We start from the raw sequence: 26,245 nt of genomic DNA on the forward strand, positions 1-26,245 counted from the left end.
AACATTAAGTTAAGAAACCAGCCAAGACAAGGCAATTAATGATTTATTCTTAAGCAGCTTCCAGGGTTCGGTGCAAGATGCAATTTGTTGTCAAATTGCTTAGAAACGGAGACCACAGTGCTTTCAGATTCAACATATATGTAGGTGGAAAATTGCCCAGGAAATCCAACACAGTCATATATTTAATTTCAGAAAAGTAAATTTCTCAAAAGTGAATGAATTTATTGGAATCAAGTAAAAAACTTAGCCAATGAATAAGTGTGTGTGTGTGTGTGATGAGGAGCACACCCTCCAGCAAACCAAATGTAAGCCAGAAGTCAAGAAGGAGTTTGACGATCAATTTGCTAAAAGCATGAAAGATCCCTTGAGTTAATTATAACAATCTTTAAATATAGCAGAAAGAAGAAGCCGGTTGGTTAGGTGACAAATGAAAATAAACACTACCCCCCCCCCAAAAAAACCCACAGGTGAATTCCAGAAAAGTTAAAGAGAGCTGTACTACATACAGTTTTTTTTCAGCCTGATTATATGAAAAACTAAACTAAATGGAGATGACAAAGAATGAAGCTTTAATTTGTCTATTGTTTTAACATGTGACACTCACCTAAGACCTCTTAGCAAAACTCAGATATGAAATTATTGAATTATTTGCAGAAGTATGTAATTTGGAATGGAAGATAGTCAGAGTAACTAATTTTAAGGCATGATTTCTGATTCTAAAATTGTGAGGGGAAATCTGGAAGACTTTTTTTTAGAGGTGGATGAAGGGCGAGCTACCATTTGTGGCTACTAATGGTGTACATGTAGTTTTAAGTACAGCGGAAAATACTGTCTTTTGTTGCCAACAGATATTGGGCAGGAGAATTCTGGGTCATGTTCAAAACAGATTCCAATCTCACAAACACCATGGAGGAATTTCAGGAACTGGTGAGAGCTAATGGTGAGGAGTTGCACTGTCGCCTAATTGACACATCTCAAATGTGAGTGTCAAGGTCATAATATATTGGGAGAAATGTACACGCACTTAAAAACACAATTGCTGTTAAACTTCCTAAAAAAATTAAGTGTAATCTCTAGTTATGAATAAGAATATTTCCTTCTTCCGTGCAAATGGGACAAAGAAAGACTTCCGTCCAACTTCTCAGGAACACTTCACATGTATAGTATGTGGCCCAGTTGCTGCTTAAATAACAAATACATGGGGAGACCTTGATTGCTGCAGGGGTGAGACTCTACTGGACCATCAAGGGGCAAGGTTTTCCACTTGCCGTTCCCCACCTAACCCTATTTGGGACCCTTATAAGGAGGAGCTGCTCCCTTAGGGTTTACTCCTGCTCTCTCTGACATTTTTGTGGGGACATGGGTTTATTTATTTTTATTTATTTATTTATTAAATTTATTAGTCGCCCATCTGGCTGGTTGTCTAGCCACTCTGGGCGACGTACAAGATGAAAAAACAACAACAATACATTAAAACGTTAAAATTTAAAACCACAACCGTAAAAACCTAACCCACCCCAAAAGCCTGCCTGAAGAGCCAGGTCTTCAAGGCCTGGCGGAAGCTCATCATAGAAGGGGCATGGCAGAGATCATTTGGGAGAGAGTTCCACAGGGTGGGGGCCACTATTGAAAAAGCCCTGTCTCTAGTCCTCACCAGTCTAGCTGTTTTAACCGGTGGGATCGAGAGAAGGTCTTCTGAGGCCAATCTTGTTAGGCGGCATTACACTGGGCTAAAACCGTGTAGGGTTTTAAAGGTCAAAACCAACACCTTGAATTGGGCCCGGTAATTGGCTTTTAGTCTTCTTCTTTTTTAATTTTGAGATGTCTTAAATGTTTGTAAGTTGCATTTTTACTTGAATTTTGTATTTGTGCATGAACCACTATGAGCCACCTTGTCAGCCTTTTTGGCTGAAAGATATCATAGAATAAACTTTAACAATAATTATAACAATAATAATGGTAGGGTAGAAATTGCCATTTACACAAATGGCTTCATCACATAGTTATGATTCAAACAAAACCACACTGTATATTGCATGAAAAAGTTGGGCCTTAGAAAAATGCTTAATATACAGTTGCACTCCTGCTTGCTTCACTCGCCAACACTGCCTACCCCCTACCAACCCCTCTTACCACCCACCACTCCTTTTACCCCTTGCCAAAGCCAAACTCCCCTCCCTTTATGCCTGCCTAAATCTCCTTCTCTCTCCTCTGCTGGTCCAGCACCTCTCAGAAGTCTGTCCCTGCAGTGTATTTCACAGCACCACCTGTTGAACAGGGGACTGGAAACAAAGCCCTATGAGGAGGGACTGAAAGAACTGGGCATGTTTAGCCTTGAGAAGAGAAGATTGAGGGGAGAGATCATAGCATGCTTCAAGTACTTGAAAGGTTGCCACACAGAGGAGGTGCAAAAAAATGGGAAAGGATCTCTTCTCGATCGTTCCAGAGTGCAGCACACAGAATAATGGGCTCAAGTTACAGGAAGCCAGATATTGGCTGAACATCAGGAAAAACTTCCTAACTGTTAGAGCAGTATGACAATTATCTAGGGAGCTGGTGGGCTCTCCAACACTAGAGGCATTCAAAAGGCAGTTGGACAGCCGCATGTTGGGTATGCTTTAACTTGGATTCCTGAATTGAGCAGGGGGTTGGACTCGATGGCCGTATAGGCCCCTTCCGACTCTACTGTTCTATGACTCTTATTCCATGATTTTAAATCAATTGCTGCATGATGGCCTCCTTAGCCAAATATTATATAGCATGCCCCATATTCTGACCTTCATCTTCTGCAGTTTAAAAGTTTCAAAAATGCCTGGCTGATTTTTAATTAATTTAAGAAATTTAGCATTGAAATCAATGATAAGGCTAGGCATGCTCCATAAGAAACAACCCTCAGCATTCTAAAAGCCAGACTCACAGATGCTTGGTTTGCCTAGTTGGGGCCACACCCACACCAGACCTTTATTTCACTTGAGACAGTCATGGCTTCCCCTAAAGAATCTTGGGAGGTGCCGTTTGTGAAGGGTGCTAAGAGGAAATTCCTATTCCCCTGACAGAGCTCCCATAGCCAGAGTGCTTTAACAGTCAGCCTCCCTGATTGAAGCTCTGTGAAGGGAACAGGGCATCTCCTAGCAACTCTCAGCATCCTTCACTAACTACACTTCCCAGGATACTTTGGGAGAAGCCTTGACTAAAGTGAAATAAAGGTCTGGTGTAGATGTGGCCAGGGACAGCCTTGGTTTAAATTTGGGTGGGAGGCTACATGTACCTGCTATAGAATAAAAAGGTGGGGGAAATGCAGAAAAAGAATGATACTGTTCACAATGTTTTCCTTTTAGAAGGGAAAGGGGCTTCCCCTCTGTCCAGTGCCCACCCCCTCCCTTTCCCCCTCCCTTCCCATCCTCCTCCTTCCCCTCCTCCCTTCCCCTCCTCCTCCCCCATGGTCAGTTTTACCTATCCTAAGAATGATTGCATGGGAGTAAATTCCATTGAACTCAATAAGTATGCAAATGAACAAAACTGCCCTCCCCTCCCTCTCATCACCTCCCTTTTGCCCCTCCCTCCCCTTCATCCCTCCCCTCCCAATTCCCTCCTTCCCCCTTCCCTTCCAATCACCTCATTCCCCCTCCCCCTTCTTCTGCTCCCCTCTCCCCCCTTCCTCCTTCTCTCTCCTCTCCTCTCTCCCTCCTCCTCCCCCATGGTCAGTTTTGCCTATCTTACCTATGATTGCATGGGAGTATATCCCACTTAACTCAATAAACATGCAAATGATCAGACCTGCCTTTCCCCTCCTTCTCCTCTCCTCTCTCTTCCTCCTCTCTTCTTCATCTCTGCCTCTCTTCCTTCTTCCTCCTCCCCTGCCCACTCCAGGCCTCCTACCCATGGTCAGGTTTACATATCCTAAGCATGATTGCATGGGAGTAAACATGCAAATGATCAAACCTGCCCTCCTCCTCCCCTTTCTGCCTGCCCCCTGCCTGCCCCCCGCCTGCCCCCCTTCCCCTGCCTCATCCCCTGTGGTCAGTTTCACCTATCCTGAGCATGATTGCAGGGGAGTAAATCCCATTGAACTCCATAAGCATGCAAATGATCAATCCATTCTCAGCAAACTTGCACAGGATCCCATTTCTTACCTCCCAGATTAAAAAGCAGAGAAATTCACTAATAGGCAAAAAAAATTGCGGTTTAAGAACGTATCTATAGCCCACAGATATTTCTATCAATCTTTAAAAAGCAGGGAAATTGGGCAGCTATAGTGAATGTACCATGGGAGCAGGAGACTTGACCTCCTGTCTGAGATGTTGTACTGCCCGACAAATTTGTAAAAATGCAAACACCATTTGGGTTGGTCTTTCACAGTCCTGTGTACACTTCCTGTGTAGCTTGGAAGAAATGGGTAATGTGCCTCTGAGCATATGCTGAGTGGTGGCAACACCTGCAATCAGCCCAAATAACAGAAACAAAACGTGTTGTGCTGATCTTGTTTTAGCAGGGAGGAAGTAATATTAAAACCGTTGATATAGTTCAGGTAGTCACTTTAAATATGTTGATTTACTTTGCAATTTTAGTGAAGTTTCCTATAGTAAATCATTTTCTTTTGCTTCTGTTTCTGTGAATATGTGAAGTACAGCAACACTTTGCAACACTAAAAAAAAGCTCCAAAAAGATTTGTGAAATAATGGCACTGATTGTTCTGCAGAATAGTTTCCAATGGATATGAGGAGTGTTTCGGGATGCACAAGATGAAAGAGTGGGAGGTGAAATATATTCTAGCAAAATTCTAGGTGTGCTCTATGTTAATTGACCGTGCCCACCTTTCCTTAAGTGGAGTAGTTTAAACATAGCAGTTTGAACACATGCGTCTAGGGAGGCCAAGTTTGTTTTTTCCAGCAGCTAGAGTCATTGGTGAAGTAGCAACATATTGTAATGAGTCTGATTTTACATCAAACTGCAGTTTCAGATTCAACTGTTAGTGCCCCCCAAATAGAAATATAGCATAACCTCCAGTTTGAAACACAAAAGGCTGTCTTCGCCATCATATGACATTGACCAATAAAAAGGCTTTGACATTAATAAAAATAAATTTGACGCTGATTTTCAGGATGAATAATGAGAAAAATATAGGAACAGTAGTAACACAGGAAAGAATCAAAGTAAGAAGAGCACCAACAAACATACAAAAATGTAATTCCCCATCTTTGGAGATGGTGGGTGTTGCCACCACTCACCATATGCTCAGAGTCACATGTTACCAAATTCTCCCACGCAACACAGGAAGTGGATTGGACTGTGAAAGACCAACCCAAATTGTGTTTCCATTTTTCAAATTTGTAGGGCAGTACAATATCCCAGAGAGGAGTTCAGGTCTCCTGCTCCCCTGGTGCATTCACTATAGCTGCCCAATTTCCCTGCTTTTTAAAGTTTGATAGAAATATCTGTGGGCTATAGGTACATTCTTAAACCACAAGGTTTTTGCCTATTAGTGAATATTATAATAGAAACTCACACAGAAAACAAAGGTCAATCAAAATAAAAACATTTCTGCTATCTGCTTTGGTTAAGCCACGGCCCAGTGAATGGTTTGGGAGCATTTGAGGCTGCAGCATTGCCAAAGCTAAACAGTTGTGGGTCTGACCAGTCTCTTGAATGGGAATCTACTGGGACAGTCATGTAAGAACAGAATATACTGATTTACAATATAATATGAATTGATCATGTCCGAATTTTACCATCTGGTTTCACTGAAAAGAAAAAGCAATTTTTTGATTTTGAAACTGTAACCCCCCAAAGTTCCAAAATATCAAACCCCAAACCCATCCCAGGTATAAAACCCATAAACTAAATGTTTATTTAACACTATTGGAAAGCATCTCTGCTGAATTTTATATTTTAAAAATAATTATTTTTAAGCTGTTAAAATCACAGGAGTGGTTTTTTAAGTGACCAATGACATTATTCTCTGTTTGAGATACTAAAAGAATGGCAGGTCCTTAAAGTGACTGCAGTGTTCTGTTAATGTGACAGTAGGAATAACAGAAAAACAGGTGGTTTGCATCAGCCGAGGGCCGGCTACATGAGATACTCAGGCTGCGATCTTATTTAGCTATGAAGAGGCCCTGTTGAACTGAATGGGACCTGCTTCTAAGCTGAGATGTGTATGATTGCACTGACAGTTGTGTGTGTAGTTTGTCTCTGTTTTTCTTTTATGAAATACTGCTGCAATCAGTAGTGGAAGACGCTTGTGTACGTGTGTGCGTGTGTGCGTGAGAGAGAGAGAGAGAGAGAGAGAGAGAGAGAGAGAGAGAGGGCTTTTAACTGTTTTCCTGTTGCTTTGCTAAACTAGGGTTGCCAGGTTCAATCCCTGAGACTGATCCTGTATCTTTAGGAGAAGAGAAAGTCAGCCAAGTGCAGGTGTCCTTGCAACTTTGTAATGGGAAAAACCACAAGGTGGAATTCTCCCTTCCCCCTGCACAATGTCTAAAGATACAGAAGAGCTCTTGGAGGCTGGGCCTGGCAACCAAGAGGTCTTCTGTATCTTTAAAAGTTGTGCAGGAGAAAGGGAGAATTCCACCAAGTGGTTTTCCCATTACAGGGTTGCCAGAACACCTGCACTTGGCTGACTTTCTTTTCTCCTAATGATACAGGATCAGTCTCAGGCCCTGAATCTGACAACCCTTTGCTAAACTGTTCTGATAAAAAAAAATTTTTTAAAGCTAAAAAAATCCCTTCTTTCCAAAGTTATATCTTTTCATTGCAGGAGAAGTTACCTTATATCAAGATAACTTCATGCAAATGCCACATCTCTGATTATCTAACTCCTGTTCTTGTGTCTTTGCTTGATTTACTGCTGGATGCTTTATCTGGTTAAGTATAAATCCCAGGGAGAAATGCTCTTATCTTTCCAGCAGTTCTCTCCATGAAAGAAATAATTCTTGCCTGTAATATTATTTCTGCTAATTAGGTTAAGCACGGATGCCTGACTAAACAGAAAAATAGTGAAATTAATTAATCTCTTTGCTAAGAAAAGGGGTCATTCCACTAGATTTCACCAGATTTGAATATGTGGTTGCTGTACCATTTTTTTAAAACATCCAAAACAAATATATCATTCCTACACATATTGAGTAGGATTGCCAGGTTCAATCCCTGAGACTGCTCCTGTATCTTTAGGGGAAGAGAAAGTCAGCCAAGTGCAGGTGTTATTGCAAGTCTGTAATGGGAAAAACCACAAGGTGGAATTCTCCCTTCCCTCTACACACCTTTTAAAGATACAGAAGACCTCTTGGTTGCCAGGCCCGGCCTCAAAGAGGTCTTCTGTATCTTTAAAAATTGTGCAGGGGAAAGGGAGAATTCCACCTTGTGGTTTTTCCCATTACAAAGAGTTGCAAGAACACCTGCACTTGGCTGACTTTATTTTCTCCTAAAGATACAGGATCAGTCTCAGGCCGTGAACCTGGCAACCCTATTTATTCACCATAGTCTGGATGTCATTTTTATATAGTTGTTAACTACACCAAATACAGGGTGAGCAAAGCAAGCAAAGATATAATTGTGTTTTTTGCTAACTTTGACCTCTCTATAAGGTCCTTAATTTCAGTATCACCAGTACCATTATTGTTTTTGCCAAATCCCTACCCAAAGGAGATAAAGGTAAACCCCACAGAGTTTAAGTATCTTCTTCTAAGTGGGAAAATCCTAAAGTTGACCATTTTATAAAATTGTCAGTAACTTGAGTCCTCATATCTCAAAAGGTTAATTTAAAAATCTGACATTTTGTGCACAGAAAGCCCCAGTCAGTGCAAGCATCACCACTAATTTTCATCATGGTGTTTTGTCCAGTTTTTAAGGTGTTTTTTAAAAAGTTTTTGCTACATTTGCCATTGCAGCTGGTTCGTCATAGTCAATAATGTTTCTGAAAAAAATTCTATAAGATGCCTGAAGCTTTAATTTTGTGTTACATTGATAGATAATGAATTTACCTTGATAAGAAAGTACTTGACAACATACTTTTATTTTCAGTAAATTGATTTCTTTATAATACTCCTGTAAATGTTTACAGTGGAGCTGTAGAATTTTATAGGAAAATTAAGGCTGTACAATTGTAGTAAGTGCTGTAAATAGTCTAACTATAAACTTAAAGTCACTAATAGGTAAAAAACCTTGCAGTTTAAGGATGTACCTATAGCCCACAGATATTTCTATCAAACTTTAAAAAGCAGGGAAATTGGGCAGCTACAGTAAATGCACCAGAGGAGCAGGATAAATGACCTCCTCTCTGAGATATTGTATTGCCCTACATATTTGTAAAAATGCAAACACAATTTGGATTGATCTTTCATAGTCCAATCTACTTCCTGTGTAGTGTGGAAGAATTTGGTAACATGTGACTCTGAGCATGTGGTGAGTGGTGGCAAAACCTGCCGTCTCCAAAGATGGAGAATTACATTTTTGCATGGTTGTTGGTGTTCTTGTTACTTTGCTTCTTTCCTGTGTTACTACTGTTTCTATAGAGAATCTAACCTAGCAAATTATATTTTTCTCATTATTCATCCTAGAAATCTGTCAAATTTATTTTTATTAATTTCAAAGCCTTTTTATTGGTCAATGTCATATGATGGTGAAGATAGCCTTTTCTGTTTCAAAGTACAGGTTATTTCTATTTTGGGTGCATTAACAGTTGAATCTGAAACAGCACTCTGATGTAAAATCAGACTCATTACAATATGTTGCTACTTAAGCAATCACTTTACCTGTTGGAAAAAAACAAACTTGGCTTGCCCAAGATGCATGCTTTCAGCCTGCTATGCTGAAACGACTCCACTTAAGGAAGGATGGGCATGGTCAATTAAAAACATAGAGCACACCTAGAATGTTGATAAAATATATTTCACCTCCCACTGTTTTACCTTGTGCAAACTGAGACACTCGTCATGTCTACTAGAAACTATTCTGCAGAATAGTCAGTGCCTTTATTTCACAAATATTTTTGGAGTTCTCCTACCCTACCCTCTTCCTCCCTCCCATCACCTCCCTTTTGCCCCTTCATCTTCCTCCACCCCTCCTCCCTCAGAGGTGCTCAGAGGCATATTACCAAATTCTTCCAGGCTACACAGGAAGTGGATTGGACTGTGAAAGACCAGCCCAAATTGTGTTTTCATTTTGACCAATTTGTAGGGCAGTACAATATCTCAGAGAGGAGGTCAGGTCTCCTGCTCTCCTGGTGCATTCACTATAGCTGCCCAATTTCCCTCCTTTAAAAGTTTGATAGAAATACCTGTTGGCTATAGATACGTTCTTAAACCACAAGGGGTTTTTTTGCCTATTAATGAATTTCTCTGCTTTTTGATCTGGGAGGTAAGACATGGGATCCGGTGCAAGTTTGCTGACAATGTATCGATCATTTGCATGCTTACTGAGTTCAATGGGATTTAGTCCCCTGCAATCATGCTTAGGATAGGGGAAAGTGACCACAGAAGATGGGGAAGGGAAGAGTAGGAAGGACAGGGGTAGGGGAGGAGGGGAAGGGGAAGAGACAGGAGGGGTGGGAAGCAGGAGGGCAGGATTGATCATTTGCATGCTTAGTGAGTTCAAGGGGATTTATTCCTGTGCAATCATGCTTAGCATATGTAAAACTGACAGGGGGCGAGGGCGGGCTGGAGTGGGCAGGGGAGGAGGAATAAGGAAGAGGAGAGGGGAGGAAAAAGACAGGAAGAAAGGAGAGGAGAGGGGAAAGAGGAGAAAGGCAGGTCTGATCATTTGCATGCTTATTGAATTCAATGGGATTTACTCCCGTGCAATCATCATTAGGATAGGTAAAACTGACCATGGGAGAGGAGGAGGAGAGAGGAGAGGGAAGGGGGTAGGGATGGGAGAGAGGAGCTGAAGGAGCAAGTGGGGGAAGGAGGTGGTTGGAGTGGGAAGGACGAAGGAAGGGGAGGGAAGGGGCAAAAGGGAGGTGAAGGGAGGGAGGAGGAGGGTAGGGGAGGTTTGATTATTTGCATGCTTATTGAAGTCAATGGGGTTTACTCCTGTGAAATCATGCTTAAGATGGGAAAATCTCACCATGAGAGGAGAGGGGAGGTGAAGGAGGGAATTGGAAGTGAAGGGGGAAGGGAAGGGGGAGGGAAGGGGCAAGGGGGAGGAGGAGGAGAGGGCAGGTTTGATCATTTTCATGCAATTTGATTCCAGTGGGATTTAGTCCTGTACAGTTATGGTTAGGGTAGGTGAAACTGACCTGGGGGAGGGGCAGGAAGGGGGGAAGAGAGAGGGAGGGGAGGAGGAGGGCAGGAAGAGGAAGGGGATTGGTGAAGATGGAGGGGGAGGGGAGGAGAGTACATAGGTGGGCACTGGGCAGAGGTGAAGCTTTTTTCCCAAAGAAAAACCTTGTGAACAGTATCATTGCTTTTCAGCATTTCCCCCACCTTTTTATTCTACAGCAAGCACATGTAGTCTCCCACCCAAATTTAAACCAGAACTGTCTTTGGCCACATCCACTACAGATGTTTGTTTCACTTTAGACAGTCATGGCTTCTCCCAAAGAATCCTGGGAAGTGTAGTTAGTGAAGGTGCTGAGAGTTGCTAGGAGATGCTCTGTTCTCCTCACAGAGCTTCAGTCAGAGAGGCTGACTGTTAAACCACTCTGGCCACTGGAGCTCTGTCAGGGGAACAGGAGTCTTCTTTCAGCACCCTTCACAAACTACATTTCCCAGGATTCTTTGGGGGAAGCCATGTCTCAAGTAAAGGTCTGGTGTGGGTATGGCCTCCTGATTAGGCAAACCAAGCATCTGTGAGTCTGGTTTTTAGAACACTGAGGGTTGTTTCTTACTGAGCATGCCCAGCCTTATCATTGACTTTAATGTTAAATTTCTTAAATTAATTTAAAAATCAGCTAGGCATTTTTTAAATGTTTAACCTGCAGAAGATGAAAGTGAGAGTATGGGGCAAGGTCAGTAAAAGTATTACAGGTACTTACAGGTACTCTGTGAACATGGCTGATTTTTAATTAATTTCATCAAATTGTGAGACCACTGACAGAAAAAAGTCCAAAAGGGGTCTGTTTTTTTCCTTTCTTTTTACACTTTGAACTCTCAATTCTCTCTGACTGCTTTGTTTATCTCTGTGAAAATGTAGAGGGTTGTTAAGCAATCGTTTCTGATTTCAGGACTATAAGTTCTGTAAGGTTTTGTTTTGAAATGAGCTTATAGGAAGCACCAGAATGGCATGGGATGGTATTTTCAAGTTAACATTGCGGAATGTGAAAAATCCATGCTGATTATAGTATACAGCCACTCTTGTGGCTGTATAACTACCACCACTTATTTAATGTTCAGTTTAAAAAATAATTGTGAAACCTGGAAATGATACAAATACTAATTACGTAAACAAATTGGTCATAACATTAGACTGAAAGTCCTTAGGCTCATGGTGTTGATAGTGGTGGTTTTTTTTAAGGCTTCTGAAATTCTGGCACTGGTCTCTTCTTTTATGTTGTGTATGTGTTCGGTTGGTGTCATTAGCTCCAGAGGTGAGAGGATCCTTAAAATGTAATTCCAACAAACCCATACAAAGACATTTTTTCACCTACATGAACCTGGTATATCATTCAAGCTAACAAAAAGCAACTTCCCAGAATTTCAGAAGCCTTAAAGTAAATTCATTATCTATTAGTATCACACAAAATTAAAACCTCAGGCATCTGATTTAAGATTTTTTTCAGTAACATTATTTACATTATTGACTATGATGAACAGCTGCAATGGCAAATGTGGCAAAGATGAAAAAAGCACCTTAAAACCTGGACAAGACACCATGATGAAAATTAGTGGTGATGCTTGCACTGATTGAGGCTTTCTGTGAGCAAAATGTCAGATTTTTAATTTAACCTCCTTTTGATATGAGGACTTGAGTTTCCCCCTTAGAAGAAGATATTTAAATTAAAATCTGGGGTGTTGGGGGTTGACCTTTCTCTTCTTTGAGTACGGAAATGATAAAAAAATAATGGCACTGGTGATACTGAATTAAGGGCCTGTGCAGGGGTCAAAGTTAGCAAAAACCACAGTTCTGTCTTTACTTGCTTGCTGCTCACCCTGTATTTGGTGTAGTTAACAACTGTATAAAAATGGCATCCAGACTATGATGAATAAACCTTTTGTGGTTGAAGTTGATAACATTTATAGAAGCAGAGAAATTAAAGATAACACAAACCCTTGCCGCCCCAGTTTTTAGACTACCCTCCCCCCTTTCCAACCTCCCTGTAAATCCGGGGTGCCAGATAAATTTTTTCTGAGTGTTTGATGTTTCAATATGGGTAGGAATATATTTTTTGGAATTTCTTGGTGCAGCAACCCCCACCCCCCTGGGGAAAGTATATGGAGAGACCTATCTGTCAGAATTAATTTTTTCATTGAGGATACAAATGCCAATTTCTTCTTTTAGTTATAATTAGTTGTGATTTTGGTGCAGAAGATAAATTACCACTTTTATTTTCCTTTCTCTTTCTTTTTAAAGAAATGCACGAGAGTGGTCCAGAAAGATTACACAGCGGATAAAATCTAACAGTAGTAAGAAACGAAAAGTCTCACTACTCTTCGATCATTTGGAACCAGAGGAGTTGTCAGATCACCTCACTTACCTTGAATTCAAATCCTTCCGACGAATATCAGTGAGCAGATGGATTTTTAAGATTTAATAATTCATATGGTCTCTTTTAACAGGATTTATGCATAGATCAGGGTGGGAAACCTTCAGCCTGGGGCCAAATGCAGCCCTCCAGGACTCCCCCCAGGGCATGTCACTCACCTGCTCTGGGCCCTCCTTGAGCGCTTTGCCTGGCTAGAAAGTGACCCCAAGCTGTGATAATTCCTCTCTCTTGCGTGGATGGAGGATAGAGACGTGTATGCCAAAAATATGCAAATGATCAAACCCACCCTCCCTTCTCCTCCCTCCTATCCCCCCCTCTTGCCCCTCCCACCCCATCCCCTTTCAATACTCCCCTTCCCCCTCCTCCCCATCGTCAGTTTTACCTATCTTAAGCACAATTGAACGGGAGTAAATACCATTGAACTCTATAAGCATGCAAATGATCAAACCTGCCCTCCCCCTTCCTTGGCCCCCTGCCGCTCCTTCCCCCTCTCCCTCCTCCTCCCCCACGGTTAGTTTCACCTATCCTAACCAGGATTGTATAGGAGTAAATCCCATTGACCTCAATAAGCATGCAAATGATCAGATCTGCCTTTCCCCTCCTTCCCCTCTGCTCTCCCTTCCTCCTCCCCTCCCCTCTTCCTTCTTGCTCCTCCCCTGCCCACTCCAGCCCTCCCTCCCTCCTCCTGGTCAGTTTTACCTATCGTAAGCATGATTGCACGGGAGTAAATCCCACTGAACTCAATCAACATGCAAATGATCAAACCTGTTCTCCTCCCCTCCCTCTCCTGCCTGCTCCCATCCCCCTTCTCCTCTCTGCCCTCCCTCCCCTCCCTCCTCCTCCTCCCTCCTCCTCCCCTCCCCATCCCCTGTTGTCAGTTTCACCTATCCTAAGCACGATTGCAGGGGAGTAAATGCCACTGAACTTAATAAGCATGCAAATGATCAATCCATTCTCGGCAAACTTGCATAGGATCCCATTTCTTACCTCCCAGATTAAAAAGCAGAGAAATTCACTAATAGGCAAAAAACATTATGGTTTAAGAATGTACCTATAGCCCACAGATATAACTATCAAACTTTAAAAAGCAGGGAAATTGGGCAGCTATAGTGAATACACCAGGGAAGTAGGAGACCTGACCTCCTCTTTGAGATATTGGACAGCCCTACAAATTTGTCAAAATGCAAACACAATTTGGGTTGGTCTTTCACAGTCCAATCCACTTCCTGTGTAGCTTGGAAGAATTGGGTAACATGTGCCTCTGAGCATATGGTGAGTGGTGGCAACACCTGCAATCTGCCCAAATATTAGAAAGAAGACATGTGTTGTGCTGATCTTGTTTTAGCAGGGAGGAAGCAACATTATTAAGACAGTTGATATAGTTCAGATGGTCATGTTAAATATGTCTGATTTACTTTGCAATTTTAGTGACGTTTCCTATAGGAAATCGTTTTCTTTTTTTCTATTTCTGTGAATATGTGAAGTACAGCAACACTTTGCAAAATTTACACTAAAGAAACTCCAAAAATAATTGTGGAATAATGGCAACTATTCTGCAGAATAGTCTCCAGTGGACATCAGGAGTGTCTCCGTTTGCACAAGATAAAAGAGTGGGAGGTGAAATATATTCTAGCAAAATTCTAGGTGTGCTCTATGTTTTTAATTGACTGTGCCCACCTTTCCTTAAATGAAGTGGTTGAAACATAGCAGGCTGAAAACATGCAGAAGAGGGCAACCAGAATGATCAAGGGGTGGAGTGACTCCCTTATGAGGAAAGGTTGCCGCATTTGGGGCTTTTTAGTTTAGAGAAAAGGCGGGTCCAGAGGAGACATGATAGAAGTGTATAAAATTATGCATGGCATTGAGAAAGTGGATAGAGAAAAGTTCTTCTCCCTCTCTCATAATACTAGAACTCGTGGACATTCAAAGAAGCTGAATGTTGGAAGATTCAGGACAGACAAAAGGAAGTACTTCTTTACTCAGCGCATAGTGAAACTATGGAATTTGCTCCCACAAGATGCAGTAATGGCCACCAGCTTGGACGGCTTTAAAAGAAGATTAGACAAATTCATGGAGGACAGGGCTATCAATGGCTACTAGCCATGATGGCTGTGCTGTGCCACCCTAGTCAGAGGCAGCATGCTTCTGAAAACCAGTTGCTGGAAGCCTCAGGAGGGGAGAGTGTTCTTGCACTCGGGTCCTGCTTGCGGGCTTCCCCCAGGCACCTGGTTGGCCACTGTGAGAACAGGATGCTGGACTAGATGGGCCACTGGCCTGATCCAGCAGGCTCTTCTTATGTTCTTATGTATCCTCTTTTTTCCAACACCTAGAGTCATTGCTGAAGTAGTAACATATTGTAATCAGTCTGATTTTACATCAAACTGCAGTTTCAGATTCAACTGTTAATGCACCCAAAATAGAAATAGAGCATAACCTCCAATTTGAAACACAAAAGGCTGTCTTCACCATCATATGACATTGACCAATAAAAAGGCTTTGAAATTAATAAAAATAAATTTGACAGATTTCTAGGATGAATAATGAGGGAAATAAAATTTTCTAGATTAGATTCTCTGTAGAAACATTAGAAACACAGGAAAGAAGCAAAGTAAGAACACCACCAACCAAAAAATATATAATTCTCCATCTTTGCAGATGGCAGGTTTTGCCACCACTCACCATATGCTCAGAGGCACATGTTACCAAATTCTTCCAAGCTACACAGGAAGTGGATTGGACTGTGAAAGACCAACCCAAATGGTGTTTGCATTTTGACCAATTTGTAGGGCACTACAATATCTCAGAGATGAGGTCAGGTGTCCTGCTTCTTTGCTGCATTCACTATAGCTGCCCAATTTCCCTGCTTTTTAAAGTTTGATAGAAATATCTGTGGGCTATAGGTACATTCTTAAACTGCAAGATTTTTGCCTATTAGTGAATAAATACCAGCTTTTTATTCTCTTCACCCCTTTGCTTGAAGATGCCTAACCATATTGCTTTAAAGCTGTAGAATGAATCCCTCAGCAAAAAGACCTAACATACTCTTGTTCCCTGAATAACATTGCTGGAATTTCAAATGTGAGTTTAGCAGTTAGGGGAATAAACTGTAAAAGCTCTCACTTAGTCATGCGTCAGTACTTTTTATTTTAAGCTCTAGGTTCATGACTCCTCTCATGTGCTAAGTTAAAACCTAACAGCCTTGGAAGCTGGAGTCACGTCTCTGTGTTGAGGTTGATACTTTGAAGCAGCACCTCCCCTCCCATGCTTATATAATGCTTAACATTTCATCGTTAAACAGTTAATGATTATTGATTACAAGTAGGATAATACCTTGTAAAAATCTCAGCTTCCTGATAGTATTGAACAACTGCACAAAAAAGGTTTTCATAAATACTGGCAATTAAATAACACTGGGATTATTAAATCTGATTCTCATGTATGTGTGAAATAAAACATTTAATTTCTTTGAGACGTGCATTTCAGCATAGTTTGAGGTACTAAATAAGAATTATTTTTATGTGCTGGAACACACTATTACATTTACCTTACATTTACCCTATGCCCATATTCTGTCCCGTAAACTTTATGCAAGGGTTCCTTTTGTTTAAGAGAAATGGCATTAAACCACTTCAAGTTACTTTGGAGGTGAGGTATCTTACAGCAGACCCTACATGTTTAAACAATCTTGATGTATCCTGGCAGATTGTCCTCAGCAGAATGCTGGATTCAGTTGGTTGTTAACTTGTGTTTTGTTGCTTTGGTGCATGTATCTCCCCGTGCTTGCATCTTGCTTTCTTCTTGTATATATTTTCAAGAATCCAATACATAAATAAATAGTCTCTGTATAGAGCAGAGGGTGAACAGCCTGTGGCCCAGGTGCTGTGCGGATATGAATTCATTTTATGTGGCTATGACACCTCCTGCAGCTGCCTCTTTCTTCCATCCTGCCATTCTTCCATTCTGTCAGAATTTCCCTCCTTGCTGTTTGTTTCCTCCTAGCTTTTTTAAGTATTTCCTCCTCTTTCTGTGTAGTTTCAGAGCAGTTGGAAGGGGCAGTGTGTTAGTTGATAGGAATAAATTGATTTTTTAAAAACCCTTTTCCTGGTTGTATGGCTTGGAGAAAAGAAGTTTTTCCCCTAGCTGTCTGCAAATAAATTGATAGGCTTCTGCAGAGAGAGAGAGAGAGAGAGAGAGAGAGAGTGCATTGCACACTAAAGTCAGACAGGAATTACTTTCACTTGTTTAAATAATAACAATTGTCCTCTGTGTACTTATTTAAGTGTAATCCAGCATAATGCAAACCCAGTGGGTTTTTCATAGGAATGGGAATTCTAATCTGATGTAGCCATGGTGAAAACTGAAGCAGGATGGTCTTTATTCCACATTAGCTAATTCAGAACACTTTTGCCTCAGGCTCCACCCATCAATGCCTCTGACTCCACCCACTGCCCACACATAGCCCCTGACAGATTATCCCTGAGATAATGTAACCGAAAAAAGGTTGCCCACCTCTAGTATAGAGTTTGATCCATGTACAGAGCAGCTTGCCCTGTGGATTGCTCTACTCACATGGAGAGTTTCCATATGACTACTAAGAATGTCCGGTTTTGTAATGGTGATTCTGAAAATGATGCATTACACATCATCTACAAATTAAGCCACTCTGAATGTTATATGCAACTATATTATGTAGCTACCATGTTGCCTTTTAAAGACTTTAAGTCACTGATATATATTAGAGGAGATTCTCTGATCCCTTTTCCAAACTGCTCCTAGTCTAAACTTGGCTGGTTTCAGACGATTGCTCTGAACTCCCATAAGATAAGTGAAGTTTATATATCAGCTTATAGAAAAATATATTTATCTTATGGTAGAAACACAGGGTGTGAGGAATACACAAATAGAAACAGAATTAATATTGATTTTACTCCACCATCCTTTTTGTTGAAGTTTCCAGATTACCAGAACTACATCATGAATGGCTGTGTGAAGGACAATCCAACCATGGAACGCTCGATTGCTCTTTGTAATGGTATCTCTCAGTGGGTACAACTAATGGTACTCAACAGGCCAACACCACAGCTTCGAGCTGAAGTATTCATCAAATTCATTCATGTGGCCCAGGTCAGTTCAGCTGTAAATTGTTTGAGTTTGATTCATTTTTTTAATTTAATAATAACAGGCCTTCATCCATAGGGCTGACTGGACCCAGGCCTTCCCCACTATCATTCCCTCTCACCCCAGGCATTGCTGCTGGCAATCCCTGGACAGGTTTTTCTGGTGATACTTGTGATGGGAGTCAAGTGGCTGGCACCACATATGCACTGTGGGAAATATAACATGGTGACCACTCAGCACCAGTCAGAGCAGAACAGCTTCTCAGCTCCCATCCCAGCAGCAGCACCATATCTGGGTAAGCCTGTCTGGGGCAAGGGGGATGACTGGTAGCTGCAGTGCCACTTGGGTTAGCACTCACACCCTGGCAGAGCTCAAGTGGCAGCAGGCACAAGTGGCAACAGCTATGAGGATCCAGTCAGAGTAGGCATTGTAGTACAATTCTGGCCTACCTCTAGCCTGCCCCTTTAAGATTACTCAGTTTCTCTAATGCTCCATCATGTATATGCAAAGAGATCACGGCTCCCTACCAATACACAAGCTTGTCCTCACTCCATCAGTAACTAACACTCTGACAGCTCCTACCTCCTTGCCTTTGCCACCTTGCTTGCTTCCTCCTTTTGCCCTGGGACATTTGCTGGGCTACATGCAATTCCTGTGATTGGCTAGACAGAAACACATGTCAGTCAGAGCTCACCTGGGTGAAGAGTCCTTAAAAATGGAGTGTTGCCAACATTCCTTTATCTGTCATGGTCTCTCATCACCCTTCTGACCATCCAAAATGTTATGTTACTTGTGAGGAAGACCCTGGCTTTGTGTGAGTATCTAGCTCAAACTCAATTTTTGAAATGACTTCTTTATTTTCTTTACTACACCTTTCCCCTTTGTCTTCTTGCCCTTTACCCTTAATTATTTTAAATCAGTGCAAATAATTTTTTTAACTTCTTAAAATTGACTGGTGGGGAGTCTTGCATGCATTTGTACTGGGCTGAAAGTGATACTTTCCTCTCATGTGCATACACCAGATGGGACCCTTCAGATGTTGTTGGACTACAGTGCTTCTCATCCTTGACTATTGGCCACCCTGACTGGGTCTGATGGAAGTTGTAGTCCAGCACCATCTGGGGGCCATCATGTTGGCTACCCCTGGCCTAGACCACTGGGTTTCACACTATGTCTGAGGTCAGATGGATCCTAAGGGAATGTGGCAGTCTACCGGAGAACCCCCTTGGATAGCTGGTTGACTGTCAGTCATGACAGGGAGGAGGAGAGTCTTTCCCATTACAGACATCAGCCCTGGTGGGCCTTGCCAGGCAAGTTCCTGAGTATGCCAGGTGCTGGCACCAGCCTTGGTTCCTTTACTATTTTAGGCATTATCTAGCATATTTTTAGAAGGAAAAAGAGGTTAACAGTAGAAGTTTTTAAAGTTAAAAAAATTTGCACTGATTTAGAATTATTTGGGAAAGGTGGAATAGACAAGTGTGAGTCAAAATATGGGTAGTGATATTGAATAAGATTGTTTTTAAAAAGCTGTACTGAATTGTGTTAACTGGAAAATTTCAAATCTCATTGAGCTCAGGTCCTTGTTCAGTGTCAGCTGAGAAGTGTACATTTGACATAATCAAAAACTGAATCACTGCTTCTTTTTTTAACACAGAAACTTCACCAGTTGCAGAATTTCAACACATTAATGGCTGTGATAGGTGGTCTTTGCCATAGTTCCATCTCTAGACTTAAAGAAACAAGTTCTCATGTTCCTCATGACATTCATAAGGTTTGTTGTACTCTTCCCTCCATTCTGTATATTTATTTTACATCATATGTATACTGCCTTTCAACCATAAGAATTATAAAAGTGTTTCACAATAATGAAATAAGATTTATTAGCACATGATATTACCGTCATAGTTATGGATCCCATAAAATATACTCATTTATAAGATACCAAAATAAAAATAATTGCTTGATTGTTCAGTTAAGAGAGATTCTTGAGGTTTTGCCATTGTAGCTAAAGCTTGTTTTTAAAAAAAGAAGTTGTCTATAATGGGTTGGAAGGCTGTGCAACACTCATTAGTAGCTTTCTTCACATGTAACACCAAACCATAGTTTAGCATTATGGGAGACAGCTGCAGCAAGCCTTGGACTTGTGTGCTCCCCTCACTTCTCCGGTGCAGCTGCAAGGAGGAATTTGGAAGCTTTTACTTCTGTTTTTCGATTAAACACAGTTTACCATGTTACCAAAACACAGGCAAAGCATGGTTAGTCTTAACTATGGTGAGTTGAAACTAGCCAGCTTCAATCCACTCTTTCAACTCACCATATTTAAGATTAACCACAGGTTAGGATTAGGATGACATGCCAAACTACAATTCAGTTAAAGCAAAAATGTAAGATTCTGATGTCATCCCTGTGGTCACACTGGATGAAAAAAAGGAGAGGGTGGGGGCTCGTGAGCGCACGGTTCGCACAGGCTTGTTTTCGTAATGCCAAGCCATGTTTTAGTGTTATGTCCGAATGCAGCTAGTATATTAGCATTTAATTTAACTGCAGATGTGTTGGATTAATTGGCTGATCATGTTATTCTAAAGTGACCCTAATGATGAGCATAGTGAATTAAATATTTTTGCTTCTGTTTGTTTCTCTTTAGGTGTTCAATGAAATGACGGAACTGCTATCATCTTGTAGGAACTATGATAATTATCGACGTGGTTACAGTGAGTGCAGTAACTTTAAGATACCTGTTCTTGGAGTCCATCTAAAAGACTTGATCTCCCTTTATGAGGCCATGCCTGATTACTTGGAAGACAAAAAAGTTAATATACATAAGTTGTATTCTTTGTACAGTCATGTCAATGAACTGATACAGCTGCAGGAGATAGGCCCTCCCCTGGATGCTAACAAGGATCTTGTTCATCTCCTCACAGTAAGTCTCTGTATTTTTAGATTGTACTAAAATGCATTTTACTTTCACCTGTCCTGTGTCATTACTTAAATGTCAGGAAGTTTTGATGTTAAACTAGGCTGGGCAATTTTAAACTAGGCATGGTATTGCTCCCTGTAGGTCTTTGTTCAGCAATACAATTCAATATCAGTAGGCAGGTAAGCCTTTTGATTTCCAGCAAAGCACTAATCATATGCCCATTTGCTTTCCTGAGGGCCAGTACATCCACTTCCTTGAGATTATACACTAACATAATGGATTGTATTCAACTAAGTCCTGCTCAGAGTAGACCCACTGAAATTAATGAACCTAAGTTAGTCATGTCTATTACTTCAATGAGTCTACTCTGAGTACAACTAGTATTGATACCACCCATTGCTGCTACTCTTTGATGCTTCATTATGGCCCATTCAGATGCTGCTGTAGTGGTTCAGTTGCTATCAAAAAGCACTTCCAATTGTCTAGGGCTTCGTACAGCTATAACAACTTCTAAATTACAATTGCCTTCCTAGTTTGCCAGATTCCATAGTAATTACCCATGCCTCAGAGGTGCACCTCTGAGAGTGGATGGTACATATAGCATGGGTGCATACCACACAATGCAGCTGACAAGTGTAGGAGTCCAATTCAATATATTAGCTCATCTCATTGAGCCCTAAACTCATGAAAATAGTTTTTGGCAGTATCCACATTGCAGCTCTAAGATCTGAATTGGCGCTAAGGCTAGTAATTCTACACACACATACTATCACAAGTTGTTCAAGTTGTGCGTGGATGAGACGATGGTGTCGGGTGGAAGGGTTTGGATTTGTTAGGCACTGGGGAACATTTTGGGACAAGCCGGGCCTGTACAAAAGGGACGGGCTCCACTTGAACCAGAATGGAACCAGACTGCTGGCACTTAAAATTAAAAAGGTGGCAGAGCAGCTTTTAAACTGACTGAGGGGGGAAACCCGACAGGAGCTGAGAAAGGTCCGGTTCGGAATAAACCTCCCCCCTGGGATAAAAACCAAAGAAATGATGAAATTTTAAAAGGGGTAGGCCTAGAAGTAGGCATTGTGAGAGCAGGGGCACAGGATATAAATTCAGAAGAGCAAAATTACCACAGGCCTAACCACAAGTGCCAAAGACACTTGAAGAGAGACACTGCTTACAAGTGCCTGTACGCTAATGCTAGGAGCCTGCAAACCAAGATGGGAGAACTGGAGTGCTTGGTCTTAGAGGAGAGCATTGATATAGTGAGCATAACGGAGACCTGGTGGAATGGAGAAAACCAGTGGGATACGGTTATCCCTGGATATAAACCATAACGGAAGGACAGGGAAGGACGTATTGGTGGCGGAGTCGCTCTATACGTGAAAGAAGGCATTGAATCCAGCAAGCTCGAAACCCCAAAAGAGGCAGACTCCTCCACAGAATCGTTGTGGGTGGTGATACCATGCCCCAGGAGGGACTTAATACTGGGAACGATCTATCGTCCCCCTGATCAAAATGCTCAGGGAGACCTTGAGATGAGATATGAAATTGAGGAAGCATCCAAACTAGGAAATGTGGTAGTAATGGGTGACTTCAACTACCCGGACACAGACTGGCTGCATATGTGTTCCAGTCACGACAAAGAAGCAAAGTTTCTAGATATTCTAAATGACTATTCCCTAGACCAGTTGGTCATGGAACCGACCAGAGGGACGGCAACCCTGGACTTAATCCTCAGTGGGGACCGGGACCTGGTGCGAGATGTAAGTGTTGTTGAACCGATTGGGAGCAGTGACCACAGTGCTATTAAATTAAACATACATGTAACTGGCCAACTGCCAAGAAAATCCAACATGGTCACATTTGACTTCAAAAGAGGAAACTTCACAAAAATGAGGGGATTGGTAAAAAGAAAGCTGAAAAACAAGGTCCAGAGGGTCACATCACTCGAAAATGCTTGGAAGTTGTTTAAAAACACTCTATTAGAAGCTCAACTGGAGTGCATACCGCAGATCAGAAAAGGTACCGCCAGGGCCAAGAAGATGCCAGCATGGTTAACGAGCAAAGTCAAGGAAGCTCTTAGAGGCAAAAAGTCTTCCTTCAAAAAATGGAAGTCTTGTCCAAATGAAGAAAATAAAAAAGAACACAAACTCTGGCAAAAGAAATGCAAGAAGACAATAAGGGATGCTAAAAAAGAATTTGAGGAGCACATTGCTAAGAACATAAAAACCAACAACAAAAAATTCTATAAATACATTCAAAGCAGGAGACCATCTAGGGAGACAATTGGACCCTTGGATGATAAGGGAGTCAAAGGTGTACTAAAGAACGATAAGGAGATTGCAGAGAAGCTAAATGAATTCTTTGCATCTGTCTTCACAGTGGAAGATATAGGGCAGATCCCTAAACCTGAGCTAACATTTGCAGGAGGGGATTCTGAGGAACTGAGACAAATAGTGGTAACGAAAGAGGAAGTTCTAAGCTTAATGGACAATATAAAAACTGACAAATCACCGGGCCCGGATGGCATCCACCCGAGAGTTCTCAAAGAACTCAAATGTGAAATTGCTGATCTGCTAACTAAAATATGTAACTTGTCCCTTGGGTCCTCCTCCGTGCCTGAGGACTGGAAAGTGGCAAATGTAATGCCAATCTTCAAAAAGGGATCCAGAGGGGATCCCGGAAAATACAGGCCAGTTAGCTTAACTTCTGTCCCTGGAAAACTGGTAGAAAGTATGATTAAAGCTAGATTAACTAAGCACATAGAAGAACAAGCCTTGCTGAAGCAGAGCCAGCATGGCTTCTGCAAGGGAAAGTCCTGTCTCAGTAACCTATTAGAATTCTTTGAGAGTGTCAACAAGCATATACATAGAGGTGATCCAGTGGACATAGTGTACTTAGACTTTCAAAAAGCGTTTGACAAGGTACCTCACCAAAGGCTTCTGAGGAAGCTTAGCAGTCATGGAATAAGAGGAGAGGTCCTCTTGTGGATAAGAAATTGGTTAAGAAGCAGAAAGCAGAGAGTAGGAATAAACGGACAGTTCTCCCAATGGAGGGCTGTAGAAAGTGGAGTCCCTCAAGGATCGGTATTGGGACCTGTACTTTTCAACTTGTTCGTTAATGACCTAGAATTAGGAGTGAGCAGTGAAGTGGCCAAGTTTGCTGATGACACTAAATTGTTCAGGGTTGTTAAAACAAAAAGGGATTGCGAAGAGCTCCAAAAAGACCTCTCCAAACTGAATGAATGGGCAGAAAAATGGCAAATGCAATTCAATATAAACAAGTGTAAAATTATGCATATTGGAGCAAAAAATCTGAATTTCACATATACGCTCATGGGGTCTGAACTGGCGGTGACCCACCAGGAGAGAGACCTCGGGGTTGTAGTGGACAGCACGATGAAAATGTCGACCCAGTGTGCGGCAGCTGTGAAAAGGCAAATTCCATGCTAGCGATAATTAGGAAAGGTATTGAAAATAAAACAGCCGATATCATAATGCCGTTGTATAAATCTATGGTGCGGCCGCATTTGGAATACTGTGTACAGTTCTGGTCGCCTCATCTCAAAAAGGATATTATAGAGTTGGAAAAGGTTCAGAAGAGGGCAACCAGAATGATCAAGGGGATGGAGCGACTCCCTTACGAGGAAAGGTTGCAGCATTTGGGGCTTTTTAGTTTAGAGAAAAGGCGGGTCAGAGGAGACATGATAGAAGTGTATAAAATTATGCATGGCATTGAGAAAGTGGATAGAGAAAAGTTCTTCTCCCTCTCTCATAATACTAGAACTCGTGGACATTCAAAGAAGCTGAATGTTGGAAGATTCAGGACAGACAAAAGGAAGTACTTCTTTACTCAGCGCATAGTTAAACTATGGAATTTGCTCCCACAAGATGCAGTAATGGCCACCAGCTTGGACGGCTTTAAAAGAAGATTAGACAAATTCATGGAGGACAGGGCTATCAATGGCTACTAGCCATGATGGCTGTGCTGTGCCACCCTAGTCAGAGGCAGCATGCTTCTGAAAACCAGTTGCCGGAAGCCTCAGGAGGGGAGAGTGTTCTTGCACTCGGGTCCTGCTTGCGGGCTTCCCCCAGGCACCTGGTTGGCCACTGTGAGAACAGGATGCTGGACTAGATGGGCCACTGGCCTGATCCAGCAGGCTCTTCTTATGTTCTTATGTTCTCTTATTGATTTTGGTCCTCAGAACATTTGCTTCCCATTGCAAAATGAACAAATCTGTGGTCTTTCACAATATAAGTGTAAAACCACCTCAAGTGAAAACTGCATTTTTTCTGTGAATGTCACCTTGAAGTATAAATTACATCTGTATTGGTTAGAAGGGGAAATAGGATTTTAAATTCCACTGCTGATCCTCTTTTTAAAAATACTTCTAATACTTTCCTTTTTTTAAAAAACTACAAAATAATAATAGTAAAAATGGTAAAATTAACAAACTATTGAAGCTTTTAGTAAAATGATCTACACGGCTTAGATCAGGGATGCTCAATTTGCAGAAGGTTTTAAGACTCCAGTAGACTGTATGTGACCTTCCATTGGATGCTCCATTAGTCTTTTATACCTGTCCTGAGCAAAAGAAACTAAGCACACACTGCCAAACCTCCAGATATATATCCATTTCCTATTCATTTTCAGGAACTTGTCCAGAGTAGACCAAGAAAAAACAAGGCTCTGCATAGCCTATTGCAGTTTTGTAGCACTTGATAAACAACACTCCTGGCTATTTTGCTTGGATAGGGATACATGCCGGATTTCAGATTTCTTTATAATCTGTTTTATATAAAAGGATTACATAAAACTGAATATACATCCATAGAGCAAAATGCTTAACAGGTGTTCTGCTTGCGGGACCCTGTTCTTAACGTAGCACAACAGCTGAATCAGATGGGTGTCTTGTGCTTGCAGAAGATGTGTAACCCTTAGTGCAACTGCCATAATTATAGTCTGTGGCAATTAGTTTTTAGGAGCTATTGCTTGTGTGACTGCTTGCATAATAACAACTCTCAAACTTCGTGAGCTACGTCACATTGTATCTCAAGCATTGTCTGGATATTGGTTAGAAATAATATTATTTATTTAAGAATTTAAAAACCGCTTCCTAACAAAATGTGCCCAAAGCAACTAAAATTTTTAAAAAGAAAATACATAACGGAAACAAACAACAATTTAAAAGCAAATCTTAAAAACGTCAAGTTATACAATTTCAGTATATATTATAAAGTGGTTGAGTCATGCTTACGGGAAGGCCCTCTTAGAAAGACAATACATTGTGTTTATATAGTTTTCAAGCATTGGTCTTCAACTAATGGATTGGGACTTAGACAGGGACGATAGACAGGGAATGGGTAAGACAGAAAGTGAAAACCCCCCGACAGTTCTAAAATAAAATAAACAGGGTCCCATGTGTAAAGGTGAGGTCAAAGGTGGGTCCTGGGTGTGAAAAGATTGAACTCAACTGCTAAAGCAGTGTCCAAAATACTTCACGTACATTATCTAAGGAGGATTGAATAAGGTGCCAGGCACTAGTGTGCACTATAATTTGTATGGACTGGTGC

At 41.4% G+C, this 26,245-nt stretch overlaps 1 protein-coding gene across 2 annotated transcripts in view; it reads left to right on the forward strand.

Moving 5' to 3' along the window:
• RASGRP1 (RAS guanyl releasing protein 1) overlaps positions 1-26,245 on the forward strand; it is a 93,004-nt gene that overhangs the window by 51,819 nt on the left and 14,940 nt on the right. For both annotated transcript variants that reach the window (XM_061611503.1, XM_061611501.1), the window contains 5 exons: positions 849-980; positions 12,508-12,661; positions 17,591-17,764; positions 19,413-19,529; positions 20,403-20,678. In XM_061611503.1, coding sequence (XP_061467487.1) covers positions 849-980; positions 12,508-12,661; positions 17,591-17,764; positions 19,413-19,529; positions 20,403-20,678 — 853 coding nt within the window. The remainder of the gene's footprint in view (positions 1-848; positions 981-12,507; positions 12,662-17,590; positions 17,765-19,412; positions 19,530-20,402; positions 20,679-26,245) is intronic.

The sequence above is a fragment of the Rhineura floridana genome, chromosome 2 (genome assembly GCF_030035675.1).
Source record: "Rhineura floridana isolate rRhiFlo1 chromosome 2, rRhiFlo1.hap2, whole genome shotgun sequence".
Classification (NCBI taxonomy): domain Eukaryota; kingdom Metazoa; phylum Chordata; class Lepidosauria; order Squamata; family Rhineuridae; genus Rhineura; species Rhineura floridana.